Source organism: Silene latifolia, chromosome 10, assembly GCF_048544455.1.
Source record: "Silene latifolia isolate original U9 population chromosome 10, ASM4854445v1, whole genome shotgun sequence".
NCBI lineage: Eukaryota > Viridiplantae > Streptophyta > Magnoliopsida > Caryophyllales > Caryophyllaceae > Silene > Silene latifolia.
Window position 1 is genome coordinate 21,455,197 of NC_133535.1, and position 15,499 is coordinate 21,470,695.

Sequence of the window (15,499 nt, forward strand, 5' to 3'; positions counted from 1 at the left end):
CTCAATTTAAGCTAGTTCAATAGGAGTGCTCCAATGGTTAAACAAGTAGCTTGAATTTTTTTTTATTTACAAGCAAGTCCTTTTGGGTAACCATTGGAGATGCTCTTAGTTTGATACCCATGAGTATTAATTTCATACCCACCCCCTCCTTGGTATGAGAAACTCATACCTCATGCGTAGGTATGATTATGAAACCTCCAAATTTACCAAAAAAACATTTGGTACGAGTTTGAGTCATTTCAAACTCATACCTCATACTTTTTTTTTGTGTGAACCAAACACTCCCCGTATCTCGGATTAATTTCGGTTTCGAGTCAGCCCTTTGGGGTCGATTAATCGGGTAAATGAGCATGGAGTAAAAATGTAAAATGATAAATGGAAAACACTAAAACTTGGGAGAGACGGTCTCTCACTAAGTTATTGAGAGATCAAACTTTCGTACCCTTTTATTTGTATTTCGTACCTCTTTTAGGGCTTGATTGGATTGAGGGTAATAGGAGGGGAATGAATAGGGGAGTAATATGTAAGGTGTATTTCCCATGTTTGATATGCGGGTAATTATTCACCTCCTGGAATTATTACCCTTGTGAAGGGGTAATACATTACCCATCCTCCCCCTCGGTAATGATTAAAAGAGTAAAAGATCTACTCAGTAATCATTACTCTTATGCCAAACATATCACCAAGGAACTCATTATCCCACAAATTAATTTTCCCAGTAATTATCGCCCAATAAAACTTACCCCCTTAATAATTCCATGGATTCCAGGCAAGCCCTTATTGTTGATCGTAACATAGTTATTTCGTACCTATTTAAATAATAAATGTACCCATTTTATCATTAATTATGATTTATACTTATTTTATTACCTTTAATACCACTTTTCCTTAAAATTGTACAATGATATCTCAATAAAACTTATTAAGAGACCGTCTCACAGGAGACCTACTCAATTGAAAAATAAACATCCATGGTATTGAGTTAAATAAGAAAGAGAGAGAGAAAACGGAGATCCAGCGAAAGCAGATACCCTTCTTCTCAGGCGACAACTCCTCATCCTTCCTCCCTCCCTTTTTTCTCTCTTCAGCCCATCCCCCCAATATTTATTCCCAAATCAAAATTAAAATAAATTTACGAAGAGAGAGAAACGCGAGACGATCTTCGATCTCGCCTGCTTGAAATAATCAAAATTGAACTCAAATTGAATTGAATTGAATCAACTTTCAATTCAATTCAATCAAAGTTCAACTCTATTTCCATTTTTTTCTTTTAATTATTCAATAAAATCAAATAATAATAAAAATGGAGGGATTATTCAATAAGATTAAGAATTTGGACGCGTATCCCAAAATAAACGAGGATTTCTACAGCAGGACATTATCCGGTGGTCTTATCACTCTCGTCTCCTCCCTCGTCATGTTTCTCCTCTTCTTCTCCGAACTCCGTACTCTCTCCTCTCTTTCTCCCTATTTTTTATTCATTTTTTTTCGGTTTTTTTCGTCTTCAGATGTGTGATTGTGTTTGATTCTACAAATGTTGCGTATTTTTTGCTTCGTGAGGCGATTGCGCATTTAAGATGCCGATTTGTTGTTTATGTTTTGATCCTGCATTATCATTTGCATAATTGTATGTAATTGAGGTTATATTGCGAGTTGTGTTTGTGAATATTTAGTTATATAATTCATTTTTAAAATGTTGGGAGGATGTCGAGTCGAATATGCCGTTTTTGTTTGAATTGGATTAATTTTGAGGATGATTGCATTTTTTTGACGCGTAATTACTGTCTTACAGTAACCACGACATTATTTAGCTTACTAGTTACCATAGGTCTACATTTTTAATAATGTTGGAAGTATAAGTATTGTGTTTTTGTAACTTTTATTCTAGTTGCGAAAAATATTAAGCTCAATTGCTCGGACTAGAGCTAGTGGCATGCATTAGGTCAAGGTGCCTAAGATTAGGGTTCTTTGGTAAGATGGAGTAGAAATTTGAAACATTATGGAATATATAAAATTATTTAATATTTACATTTTTTATAAATTATTTTCTTATAAAAATATGTCTGGACAAAAATATTACGGAGTTATATATAAATGCAAAGAAACGTGGTCAAAGTGTTACCTAAATGACCGCTAAAAGTCAAATGTGAACATACTATAGCTAATTAGCTACATAGGAAGTAGTATATTAACGGATTTTCAATTGTCAACTATTTAATATTTCAAATTTGTCATTCTTATATTTTGATTTCAAAAAAAAAAAAAAAGTTGAAATCGAAAAACTAATCAAGAGAGTTGACTAATGTATTTTTAAGCATGGGATGTGTATTTTAGTGATTTTTTTTATATCAGGAAACATATGATATTTGATAATTCTTTCACAAATTATTTTAGTAAAAAGTTTTTTTTTGTCATGAAAAAAATAGTACTCCTAATAGATTATAGTGTTCACAATTAAAATGGTGTGTAATTAATTTTTATGAATTGATATATAATAGGCATTTAAAAAGATATTAATCACTAATGGTAGAGTTTCCATTTATAAAATGAGCACTTTGGAGGGAAAATTTCAAGGAGACTTAATAGTTATAGGAGGATGATGTTTGTACTCGTTTGTAAACAGTATTGGTCAGGAAGCAAACACTATCAATGCACGCTTTTAGAGCCATGAGTGGCCACTTTAACATGGTTTGATACCTGTATCATAAGGTGGCTGTTGGTGGGAGTGAGGGTGGCGTGAGATGTTGTGGGTGGGGTTGAGATGTTGTTGGCGGGAGAAGGGGTGAGGTAAGCAAAAGTCAATTCTTAGTTAAAATATAATTGGTAGGTTAATTACGTGCTTGAATTGGAAGAAATGCTATGGATCCACGTCATCGTCCACTCATTGCCATATAAGCTAAAACGAAACCCAATGTGCGCATTGTCTGCAATTAACGGTGCAACTCGACGAATAAGAGGCCAAGGGTTACGTTTGGTTGTTACAAATAAACGGTAGGGGCATCACATATGTTTTAAAAAGCAAAAGGGTACCATGTATGAAACAAAAAAACAGAGGGGTTTTCTTCACCTGCCTAGAGGATGAAGATAAGTGTTTCTGAATTTCCTAAAAGTTCAGGTTTTGGAGGTTTAAGAAAACCTATTTGCTTCAGAATATATGGGGTTATAAGTTTTAAAGACTAATTATACATAAGCTTAGCTACTTCTTTGGCAAGCTTTGGCTTTTTTAAGACCAAAAAAGTAAAGGCTAAATTGCACGCTTCAGGATTATCTTCAGCAAGTGGTTTACCATAGCAAAGAAGAGTCTTGGTTTGTGATTTAACCCTGATAATCAAGTTTCGAGATTATACTTTCTTTTCTCCCTTCTCATTTGTGATTTGATTCAATCGTTGCAAGGCAAGAGGTCATCAAACATTTGAGGTGTCCTTTGTTTACTTACTGTCGCAGTGATGGTGAATATGTGGGAATGTAATATGGGTCAAATAACTTCTAAAGTTCTAATTCTCTTGAGTTTCTCAAAATTTTCATATTCTGTGGCAGGGCACAATTTCATATTGTGCTCAAATTTGTTTATATGCCATTCACTTTTGACAAGCTCTGGAATCTGGATAACTGGTCCCTTTTTTTTCCATTTCAATCAAAATAGAAATTTATAGGCTTTAACCTATCTTGTATTATTGTAATATATTGGTAGGTCTATATTTGCACGCTGCAACGGAAACCCAGCTTATAGTGGACACTTCAAGAGGAGAAACGCTGCGCATTAATGTAAATGTTTAAGATCTCTTGTATAATTAATTTTGTTTAATGTTCGTGTTCATGCCTACATTTATATTCTAGAGTGCAGGGTTCTGTCTCCGCTTTTGAAATTTGTATTAAGTTCATGGTTCCTAAATTAACGCGAGTTAATAAAGTTTTTTTTCCCCGGATGACATGCAGTTTGATGTCACGTTCCCTGCATTGCCTTGTTCGATTGTCAGCATCGATGCTATGGATATTAGCGGAGAACAACACCTTGATGTAGTATGTGCTTTGAATCATTGGCTAATGTTGTTGTTTTGTTCACATTTTCGTAAGCTTCTTTAGTGTATGTATTACCTGATCTATTTGGTATTTGCTAGTGCCCTCCTCCACTAGTCTGTGCTCTTGTTGTTGAGGTCGTATGCGTTTTGTCGTTTGTCAGGAGACAAATGATAAAATTTGAAAAGAGAAGGCTAGCATACCTGTCAACATGATAAAATATGAAAAGAGAAGGCTAGCATACTTGTCAATGGAAAGAACCCTATCCTCTATAAACTCTCACTTTTTAGTTGCACAATTAATTTTAGTAGTGCAGAAACCGGAAACCTGTATGGCTTTGAGCTGGTAGTATACTTTGTCCTTTATGTGATGTGTGATATGGTCTTTATATAACTTGATCTCTTGGTGGTTGATGTTTTCTGACAGAGACATGATATCATCAAGAAAAGAATAGATTCACACGGGAACGTTATAGAGTCAAAGCAGGACGGTATTGGTGCTCCAAAGGTTGGTATGGTAGCCCTCTGGCTATTTTTCGAAGGCACCAACATATATTTTTTCCATGAACTTGATATGCTGGTTTTGTGTCAATTTGTTTTAGAATCTTGTCATTCTATTTTCTTGATTTGTTCGTGCCAAACTAAATTTCCAGAAATATTGCTTATGTTGCTATGCTATAAATGTTTGTGCCTTGCGGGTCTAAAGTCACCAGTGATGACTGATGACTGTTGATCCATTTAGTTTGACCTATCTAGTAGCTGAAGGCTGATATTTATGAGGTGTTGATTTTCCTAGTTTGATGACCGTGCTGGAAGAAGTGTGTTTTAGATATTATTGAGGTGAAAAATTCTTTTAGTCTGCTGTGTGTCTCGTTGCAATTTAAACAATTTTGCATTTCGGAGAAGCTGAAGAGACGAGCAGTAAGTCAGGTCAAGCACTAAGGCCATGTTAAGTCACCCAAGTTGTACATAAGGTCTTGCTAAATCACCCAACTGAACTTAGGGCGTTGTAGGCCACCCAATTAAAGAAAAAGAACCTCTGATAGACTATTTTAACAAGATGGTGACATACACTTCTTTGTAAGTGGTGAGGGAGTGGGAAAGTGTGAGATTTTTACTGAAGTATTAATACATAACATGTGAAGAACAAGGTTTGGTAAGAGTATAAGACAACCGTAGCAGTTACATGGTGTTCTCAGGTTTTGGGTGACTTTTTAACTTGAAAATGTAAAAGCTCATCTCTAACCTTTAATTCTTCACCACGTTTTGCCATGACTTACCATAGGTTTGTCATACTGCGGGATGGTCTTATTCAAAACATTGCCTGTATTGATTGTTGAAGCCCTCATATTTGATTTTTGACTATGGTCTGTACTTCTGTTTTTAGTAATCTTTTAGTAGTTATTTTGAATGTGATTTGTGTGAAATTTGTGAAAGTAATATTATAGTAACTAAATCCATCATTTTCACTATTTATGCCAAACTGTATATTCCTTATGAAGCAACTGATATGTTGTGTCTCATACAGTAATACTCTCCTCAGGAATGTATTATCAGTATTGCATAATTTTTCTGAGCAATTCAACTACAATATGACTTCCTCGTACAAGAATGATTTCTTAATTCCTAAGATAATCAAATACACCCACCAAGTTCTTCTCTCCTCAGATCTGTTACCTTCTTTTATCCACCCCGCCTCGTAGAATCACCGCCTAATCTAAACCCCAACACCCATCCCTTGGCCTCATAACAGAGCCTCTCTACAACGCTGTGATGGCCTGGTTCGCCCATCTCTATTTTCTGACTCTTCTAATCTCCGATTTGCCCGTTTGTTTCTCTTTTACCTCTTCCCCATCTTGCTTCTCTTCTTTGATTATCTATCTTTCTCAATACACGAGATTTTCCGTTCGATTTTTGGAAGTAAAAGAATTCAAAAAGATAACTTATATCGAGTCCTTCATAACAGCTAATGAAGCTGCTAGGCGACTTGGTTAACCCATTGCTCAGCTCAGCCTACTTCAATAAGATGAAACTTAAGCCCCCCTTTTACTAGCCTAAAAAAATCAGTGGCTTCCTAATGTTTCTTCCTTCAATTCTGTTACCTCATCAACTTTTCGGTAAAATCTCTGATGCCCCATTTTTGTCTCTTCAGAAGTAACGCAACACTTCTGCATTTACAAGTATCCAACTCAAACCACGGAAGCAGCACATTTTTCCTTTAAAATAGCAACTTTCTTTCTCTATTGTATATTGGTCACATGAAAAAAAGAACAATTACTATTGAACACCAAATTAGTTATTTTCATTTCATGTTTCTTTGAGAGGCGCGAGTCACGGGATTTGATCATGGTTCAGTAAAGTTGAGAAAAGTTCAACAAAATTCAGCAAACCTTTTTAAAGTCAGCGAAGTTCAGAGAATGTAAGCAAAATAGACATCCTCGACAAGAGCACAACTGCACAACAGAATACAGTTGTAGATTGGTCTAAGGTATCTTGTAAACGGTTCAAGTGAAAAGCCAGCAAATACAACTGATATAGCTTCATAGGATCACGCTAACTACTGGAACAAAAACAGAAAGAATAAAATATCACATTCGCTGGAAAATTTAAACTAATATATAGAGTGCATAGAGCGCTCTTAATCCCAAGAGTCTGTAAGGCATTAGCCAACACTTGTCAGTGCACCTTGTAGATGCGGCGCAACTAACGAAGCACACTACTACACCATTTCCATTTTATATTTTTGTAGTTCATTTATTATGCCCTTCCTTTGCCACATTATTAGCTTTTACACTTTGACGTGTTATTCCTCTTTAAAATCCAAAAAGGATATATTTTTACACATTTTTTTTAAAAAGGTATTTGTAAAAAACAGTGCTCCTCGTGTCAAAGAGACGCGCATTATAAAACTAAGATTGCTTGTTTTCCTAATGGCTGAAAAAATGTCAATTCCTGGCGACATTTCCTTGTCCTTATTTTGCTTTGAATCATGCATGGTCACTGATTAATTTCAATGATGTGAAATTTTCTATTTCTGTACTTTGTGCATTCTGTCATTTTTGCTGACAATTCGTCAATGGTGCAGATTGAGAAGCCTTTGCAGAAACATGGTGGCAGACTAGAACATAACGAGACTTATTGTGGCTCATGTTATGGTGCTGAAGAGGTTTGCCTTTTTCATTTTTTGTGGAGTTATATGCTATTTCAAATGCCATTTTTGTATAATTTTGTCTCTGAAAATAAATATATAGTTGTCTTGTTTCAATCTACTCTTGTCGTTGGGAGCTCCGCGTGTAGTAATCTAGGAGTTCCAGAAGGCATTAGCAATCTTGAATCTGTAAGAGCCTGGTTTCAAAACGATGTGTTATAACAGGGAAATGTGTCTTGGAATGATCTTGTTCAGTATGGGATGTTTTTATTTCCATTTCCCCTGGAACTAAAGATTCATTAGCTTTGGCTATGAACCTTGGGTAACAGTAAACCTTGCAGTAATTTTCAAGTTGGCCAAGAGTAAAAGTTAGGAATAATCGGAAAAGAAATGGTATAATTAAAGATGTGGAAGAAAAAAGATTTGGAGCATGCATACTAGTGAACCTCGTTAGGTGAACCTTGTCTTAAGGCGCACAAAGTATTGAGGTGTTTTGGCCTGTGCCTAATCCAAGGTGCGCCTTAGGCACACTTAGGGCACGCTTTTTAAAAGTAAGCTTATTGTAATTGCTGCTCTTTTTTTTTTTTATTATATATAAATTGTGAAGTAGCCGTCAAATTGGATGTAACTGTCGGCAATTTTGGGTCATGTGAACATATCCTTTCTTAGTTGCTAACACAAGGTTACGGCTGCGTTCATCTGACCCCTCGTACCTCACAATTTGTGTGACCCCTTGAGGGCTTGAAACACTAGGGTATTGTTGTTGTAGCATGAAATCTCTTTCAAGTCTCCTCTATGAATCTTGTCTTTTATTTATATGGTGGTGGCATGTTACAAAAATGTGCCCATTACACAACATAGTGGAATTCTAGATTGCCTTGATGTTAATTTTCTGTCATATAGCTCCATGTTAAAAAAATGGCACATGTTTTGGCTGCAATAGATGACACATCAAAATGCAATACTTGACAAAAATTTACTCTTTGCAGAATAATTCTGTAAATGAGTGGATTTGCTAATGGTCACACACTTGCGCATTTGTAAAGAGGCCGTGAGTTTGAAAAAGTAGACTAACTAATCAACATAAAAATCGATCTAAAATTTGAAATTTTAAGAAGTGAAATAGTCACTTGCTCCATCAATGTTATTAAAATTATAGCTACATTGGCCGTGTCCTGCTTTGTTAAATCCGTGATATCCCGTTACTATGACCATTGGGATCGCCACTCCTAGTGCGACATATGCAATTTTTTTGTCCCACAAGCGGTTGCGCCAAAGGCCATTCTAGTGTATCTCTCGCCTGAAGTATCCTAGGCTATCGGGAACTAGTAATATATCTTTCTCCCTTTCCTATAGAAAATTCAGGTTACGTAGCTGAGATTTCATAACGGAACTAATACTAATTTAAGAGGCGGTGGGGATTGAGTGCATAGGGGGTAGTAATATTAAGTCTCTCTAATACTTCATAATAAGGAATTACCTCTGTAGTTTACTACGGAGTATAATTTCTAATTCCATGTAAAGCTGCCTAAGGGAAAATAAAGGAGGAAAAAAGAAGTAAAAATTGTTAATATGAAAAGAAAAATAGCCGAGTCCAAATTTTAGACTTCAGACCCTTCATAAAGGTATCCCCAAGTTCTTGGTTTTGAGAATATAAAGATCTGACACTGGATCCATACCCGTGTTGGATACTTGTGTCCCAGCTCGAGCATCATAGGTTAAGGCCATTTACTGTTAAAATGAAGGTGTATGGGAAGGTTGGGGACTTTCGTCCATTGGCTATTATATACTCCCTCTATTCAACTCCAAACACAACATTTCCCTTTTACACGTTTGCCAATGCATGGTTTGTAACGTAAATATCTTTAGTTTTACATTATGAAAACATATAAAAATTTCGTGTTCTTATCGTACTCTTAAAGGTGAATCAAACAAGATCCCACATGACCATATTTTTTCTTATAGATCGCAAGGAATCGTAAAGATACTCTTCACTTATGAATAGTGTCAAAAAAAAGAAATGGGTTATTTGGAGTTGAATGGAGGGAGTATTCAGAAGTTGTCCCGTCTTCTTCACAAAATGATATGCTTACTCTTTATTATTTATGCAGACATGGTCTTCTTTTGTTGCATATTGACCTTTTGTTGTAATTGCAGACAGATGATCATTGCTGTAACACTTGTGAGGATGTTCGTGAAGCATACACAAAGAAAGGCTGGGCAATATCGAACCCTGATTTGTTAGACCAGGTTAGTAGATCTGGTTACATTAATCGAAGTACTGAATTAGTCAATGGGTATAATCATATGTCATCTGGTGTCCAACTATATATCTCTAGATGTAGTTCCCGAGATAAATTTTAGGTTAAACTTCTCAATAGGAAGGATTGTAACATACCTTTTTAGATTTATCGTGGAACTTTCCTGCTTCTGGCTCTGCCTTGTCCTTGTTCATTTCTGAATTTTCAGTAGCTACAAGTTATATATTCCTAAGTAATCTTGTTCGTTGGTTCGCAAATTAGAGAACAGACCTTGTGCAAATTTGTATTTATAAAGTTTTCATCTATTTTGTTTGATTGCACAGCTTTTGGCTTTATCTTGTGCTTGTTCGTTTCTGAATTTTCAGTAGCCACAAGCTATATATTCCTAGGCAATCTTGTTCGCAAATTGGACAACAGACCGTGTGCAAATCTATACTCATAAAGCTCGCGTCTAATTTGTTTGATTGCACATTTTTCTGGATTTGTAGAAAATATTTGTGCTTTGTTGAACTCTTGTAAGTTGTGGCCAATGATTTTCTTTTTATTTGACGTTGACTTGTGTTCTTTGTCTGACTTGCAGTGTAAAAGGGAAGGTTTTCTACAGAAAATTAAGGAAGAAGAAGGCGAAGGATGTAATATTTATGGGTCTCTGGAAGTTAACAAAGTGGCTGGAAATTTTCATTTTGCGCCTGGGAAAAGCTTTCATCAGTCAGGTTTTATAGTCCATGATTTGTTGGCATTTCAAAAGGATAGTTTCAATGTAAGCCATATTTGCTTCTTACTCTCCAGTGCTTGTAAAGTACTAGTATTGTATTAATGAATTTTTTCCATCTTTTTAATCGCCTTCTCTATTTCTCTTATGATCCCTGAGAGTGCTATTTTTCTCATGTTACGTGCCTATACAGATCAGTCACAAGATCAATAGATTGGCTTTTGGCGACTACTACCCTGGTGTTGTAAACCCACTTGATGGGTATGCCTTCTTCACAGTCATTCCTCTATGTAGATCGAGCGTACATGAAATGCCGACTGTTTTATTCTTAGTCTGACTTTTAATTCTGGCGGCTTTAATTTTCAGCGTGGAATGGACGCACAGTACACCAAACGGCATGTATCAGTATTTTCTGAAGGTTTGTTTTTCACTTTTTGTCCAAATGCCGTTTAGAGCTAATGTATTACCAGGGACATGGTATTGATTCCCTCACCGCTTAGGGCTCGCTTTGATTGGAGGTAATTATTACGGGGTATGGAGCTCAAAACAAAGGAGAAAATGAGGGAAAGGTGGGTGGTGAAGGGAGGTCCTGAGAGGATAGATCGGTGGGGTGGAATTATAATTCTGATGAGGTCATCACCAGTTCACCATGGTGGAGGTGGGTAACTATTACCCTCTTAATCGGTAGTTATTAGCCTGTCTTCATCCACTTCCTTTATCCACATTCACACGACCTACTATCCTGTGTATTTTGCCTCCATAACCCCGTAACAACTATCCTCAATTCAAGCAAGCTTTCGATGGTATTGTTGCCTCTTTGTTTTTTTCGTTCATTGTATAGATAAGAGGACTATGAGATTGTAATTTATTGCTTTTACAGCTGCCTCCCCCAAAAAAAAAACTATTCAAGCAAGTCCTGCCTTTCTGTAACTTTTATTTGATGCCCTGGTACACTTTTGAACTCGTGTTAGGTTTTTTTGGCCACTTTATGTAGATGAGATTTGATATTTTCGTGTCATAACATTTTGAGAGAAATTATTCATCATTAGCGACGTGGACACGTGGTACTCCTGAACTTTGTAGTGGGTGTATAGATGAGAGAGAGACGCAGTGACCTTTTTATGGTGCTATATTACAGAGCTTAACACCCTGACTGAAAGACACTAATCTTAATTTGAACTTCATTTGTGTTACAGGTAGTGCCTACTGTTTACACAGATTTGAGTGGCCATGCTATCCAATCAAATCAGGTAAATTATTACTCGACACAGATACTTCTACCTACTTAATACTTCTATGTTTTACAGCCAGTTTGACATGGTCAATCAATTTAATCGAGCTCAACTGTGTTTTGTAGTTTTCCGTGACTGAGCACTTTAAGAGTGCCAGTGCAGGCCACTTTTCATCTCTGCCTGGTGTTTTCTTCTTTTATGATCTTTCTCCAATTAAGGTGAGTTTTCTGATATTCGTGTTAATATCCTATTTTAAGCTTTACCCAAATTCTGATGTAGTATATTAGTTTGATATGATCCATTTTCTGCATCCGGATTTTTTGTTTAACTTTACGCCTACCAATCCACTAATTTAGAAAGCTCTAATTCCATTCCATATGTTTTAGGTGACGTTCAAAGAGGGACATGTTTCTTTCCTGCACTTTCTTACCAATGTTTGTGCAATAGTTGGAGGTAACTTAATAATATCCTTTCCGTACATCTTTAGGTCCGTCTATAGAGCCAATAATATCCACTTTCCTACTATAATGGCATTCACTTGGGTTCTTTTGATGATGAAGGTGTTTTCACTGTGTCGGGTATCCTTGACTCATTCATTTACCATGGACAAAAGGCGATCAAGAAAAAGATGGAAATTGGGAAGTTCAGTTGATGGAGATTTTTGTACTTATTACTCCGTAGCATACAAAAGGCTACTGTTGAAATTCCCATGGGTCTGCCAATTTATAGTGTTGTTCTTAAGATCATCTTTTCCCGGGAAAAAAATTACATACAATTGGCAGCAATGTCGGATTCTGAAAAGTACAGTTTTGACAGATAAAAATAGATTTTCTGTAATCTTAGTTTATCAATCAGCAGTGTTAATCTCCGTTGCAAACGACTCAACTTTCTTTGCCACATCAAATTTAAAGTTAACAAATGGTTTGTCTATTTTCGCCACTATAAACGGTAATTTGGTTATCAAAATAAGGACATTTCACTTATGCCGTGGATTATGAATGATTTGGTTACATTTTTACGGTTGTTGAAGTTCATACTTCCCAGTTCCCAGTGCCGTTTTTCGGAAGCATCTGATGGTTGATGACTTGATGTAATATGTGAATTCGTGTATAGTTTCAAGCCCATTATATTGGCCCGTTTTATTTCTAGACAAAAGTTACTGATTATATGCTCTACGAATCTGCGACGGCCGTGGAAATGCCCTTGGCAAATAACTTTTCATATCCACTATGAAACTGCATGTGGAAATTATCTTGAGTAAACTAAAAACAAATCAAAAATTTAATCTAACGTCATTTTAGATTAAATTTTAATCTAACAATACGAACGTCACGACACGTTTTCACCTTTAATGTGTGAAACCATGAAGGGGATGCACAAAAACTCATTTTAGCTTTAGAAAGTGCTGTGGTGGGAACTTGAACTCCCAAATTAGAGGAACATATGATTCAAATATTTCGTATTATGAGATAATGTTAGTATTCCATAGACTACCGTATTAAAGGGGTGTCTGGTTTGCTGGGTGGTATGAGTCTGGAACTTGATTTTTAATACCTACAACATGATTCATTTTGTGTCGTGATCGTTGGAACATTTAAAAAATACATGAAACAAAAATGATGTAGAATACATATTTGCCGGAGGAGACAAGTTATTGAGTATACAAGTAATACGCATTATTTTCATACTTGTTTCTTTGATACAACAGGTTCTAATAATTATATAATGTTTATGTAATCACATTGTTTAGACACTTGGTATTATCCCTCTGACATTCGATCCGATTCGCTAAGTAATATGATATCAATCCGATTCGCCTAAGTAATATCGTATGGTTTAGGATGAAGATTGCTATCTACCTTCTCCCTCCCACCTTCTCTTTTATCTTCTCCCTTGACCCTCTCATAATCGATTAAGATAATATATATCGTGTGGGGTCGGATGGTAAGTGGATGAGGCCAATATACTACTCCCTCCTAGTCTGATTGTTGGTTTCTTTTTCCTTTTTGATGCTAGTCGGGTGTTGGTTCATCTTTCCTTTTTTGGTAAGTTTTGTGTGGTACAAATTCAATTTCATGTGAGGTAGGGTGTTTTGTGTGGTCCAAATCTACATAGTATAAAAGCCAGTTTTTTAAAGGCTCATGATTGGCCGATAAAATTCAGAAAATTGGATTTGTATGGGTCCCCCCATGTTTTACATCTCATTTAATTACCCTCTCTCCTCTCTTATTCATACTCCTACTCTGATTATTCAATTGTCAATTCTTAATTACTCAAATTCAATAATTAGTGATAATAATTGTAGACCAGTTATCACTCTCCAACCCACTTTAAATAATTTTCTTGACTTTAATTTCAACAAGTCACCTATAACAATAATATACTTATATTTTATTTTTATCTTTACCGCTGGCAAAAAAAAAACCCCTTATATTTTGCTTGAATATATTCTCATTGCTGTTTTTTTTGTGATGTCAATAAACAAAGTCAAGGATAATTATACTCATTTAAATGCTCTTATATACAATGATAAATTGATAACGTATATTATTAATTACGACCCGTGCATTTTCTGCACGGGTTTAAAACTAGTTCATTTCCTTAATTTTGATGTCCAAAAGAAAGAAAACCAACAATTAGACTAGGAGAGAGTATATTTTAATCGGTTATTAGAAGAGAATGTAGAAGAAAATGTGAGAAAGAGAAGGTGGATAGCTAGGTTGCTTTATGTTTAAAATTGTGGACGCTTCAATTTCACCCTTACTGAAATATACTCTAGAAACTGTAAATTAAACAAGCGTAGTTAAATTGGGACGCTTAAGTTGGCCTACCAAATCTGGAAAGAATCACAAGGTATAATGACATTTTAGAACGTCAAATACAATTTTACCAACACTTTCGTCAAAGTTCTAGGTCCCTCCATCGATTTTCTTTGGTATGAAAACCCTATCAACTTTCCATCTCCACTTCAATAGCAATAAGTCTTAGTATAGACGGATGGGGCGAACAGACGGGTAAAGACCTCTAATAAAATGGATAGGGGGAACAAGGTGGGACACCCTCATGTGCTTCTCACTTTATGGCAAATGGGTATTTTGTGAGGGAAAATGGTATCCGTCTATACGTATAGACGGATAGTGTCCGTCTATAATGAGAATTTGTGCTTCTATAAAGGGTAAACAGATATTTCTAGTTAAGTACTACCTCAGATTCGTTCAAATTACCTCACTTTTTAAGATTTGTGAAAAATATTTTAATTAAATGAGGCAATTTTAAAGTATATTTATTCATCTCAATTATTTATGTTTATGGAAAATATTTTAATCACGTGTTAAAATATTTATTCATCTCAATTACCAGTATTTAGATAGTTATTTTGAATGTATTTTTTAGGTTAGCAATCTTGATTTTCCTTTGTCTATTTGTTATCTTCATTGTAACCTACGCTTAGTTGATTATTAATGAGATGACAATTTCAAAAAAAAAAAAATGATTTGTACAAAGGTAATAAGTCGTAAATTTTAACCCTTCTCTTTTTTGCATCTTGTATATTGTTGTATCCTCTTATGGACTAACTAACATAGTCCTCTCCCTTAATAATAAAATGATACAAGTAAAATTAATCTCTCGTATGCATAAGCTATCAAAAAGTAGTACATGAGGTTGCGAATAATCAAATAATAGTGCCAAAAGATAGAACATATATTTTCTTCTTATGCACTCAGAAATTAAATACTCTAATAACAATTTTATAATTATTTTTTTGAAACAAATTTCATAAATTATTTTCACCTCCATTATAGGGGTCATCCTTGGAGAAATGATAATCTTCTTAAATCTCCTACTAAATGACTAATTAAGACTATGTTGATAGTAAATAAAAGCAAAAGTAGATAAAAAAACTTGTTGAGGATAATCCCTATTTACTAAATGAATAGGAGAAACTCTAAATTTTCCCGCCTAAAACATGTTTCCTAGAATAGTGTTTTGTATTTTTAGCATATACTATAGCTATTTACATGACGGGTTATAAATGGGCATAATCTTTTACATTTGAATATTTATAACATTTAATATTTCACATTTTGTATAAATTTATCTCTAATCTTTCTATGATAAAGAAATTATTT

At 35.1% G+C, this 15,499-nt stretch overlaps 1 protein-coding gene across 1 annotated transcript; it reads left to right on the forward strand.

Moving 5' to 3' along the window:
- The first annotated feature begins 967 nt into the window (after positions 1 to 967).
- LOC141605337 (uncharacterized) lies at positions 968 to 12,352 on the forward strand. Its single transcript, XM_074424053.1, has 13 exons — positions 968 to 1,445; positions 3,692 to 3,765; positions 3,937 to 4,020; positions 4,444 to 4,524; positions 7,102 to 7,182; positions 9,322 to 9,414; positions 10,006 to 10,185; positions 10,331 to 10,398; positions 10,504 to 10,555; positions 11,334 to 11,387; positions 11,495 to 11,587; positions 11,756 to 11,822; positions 11,930 to 12,352. Exons 1-13 carry the CDS (start codon positions 1,304 to 1,306, stop codon positions 12,019 to 12,021), a joined length of 1,161 nt encoding a protein of 386 aa, XP_074280154.1. The 5' UTR covers positions 968 to 1,303; the 3' UTR covers positions 12,022 to 12,352.
- Positions 12,353 to 15,499: the final 3,147 nt, after the last annotated feature.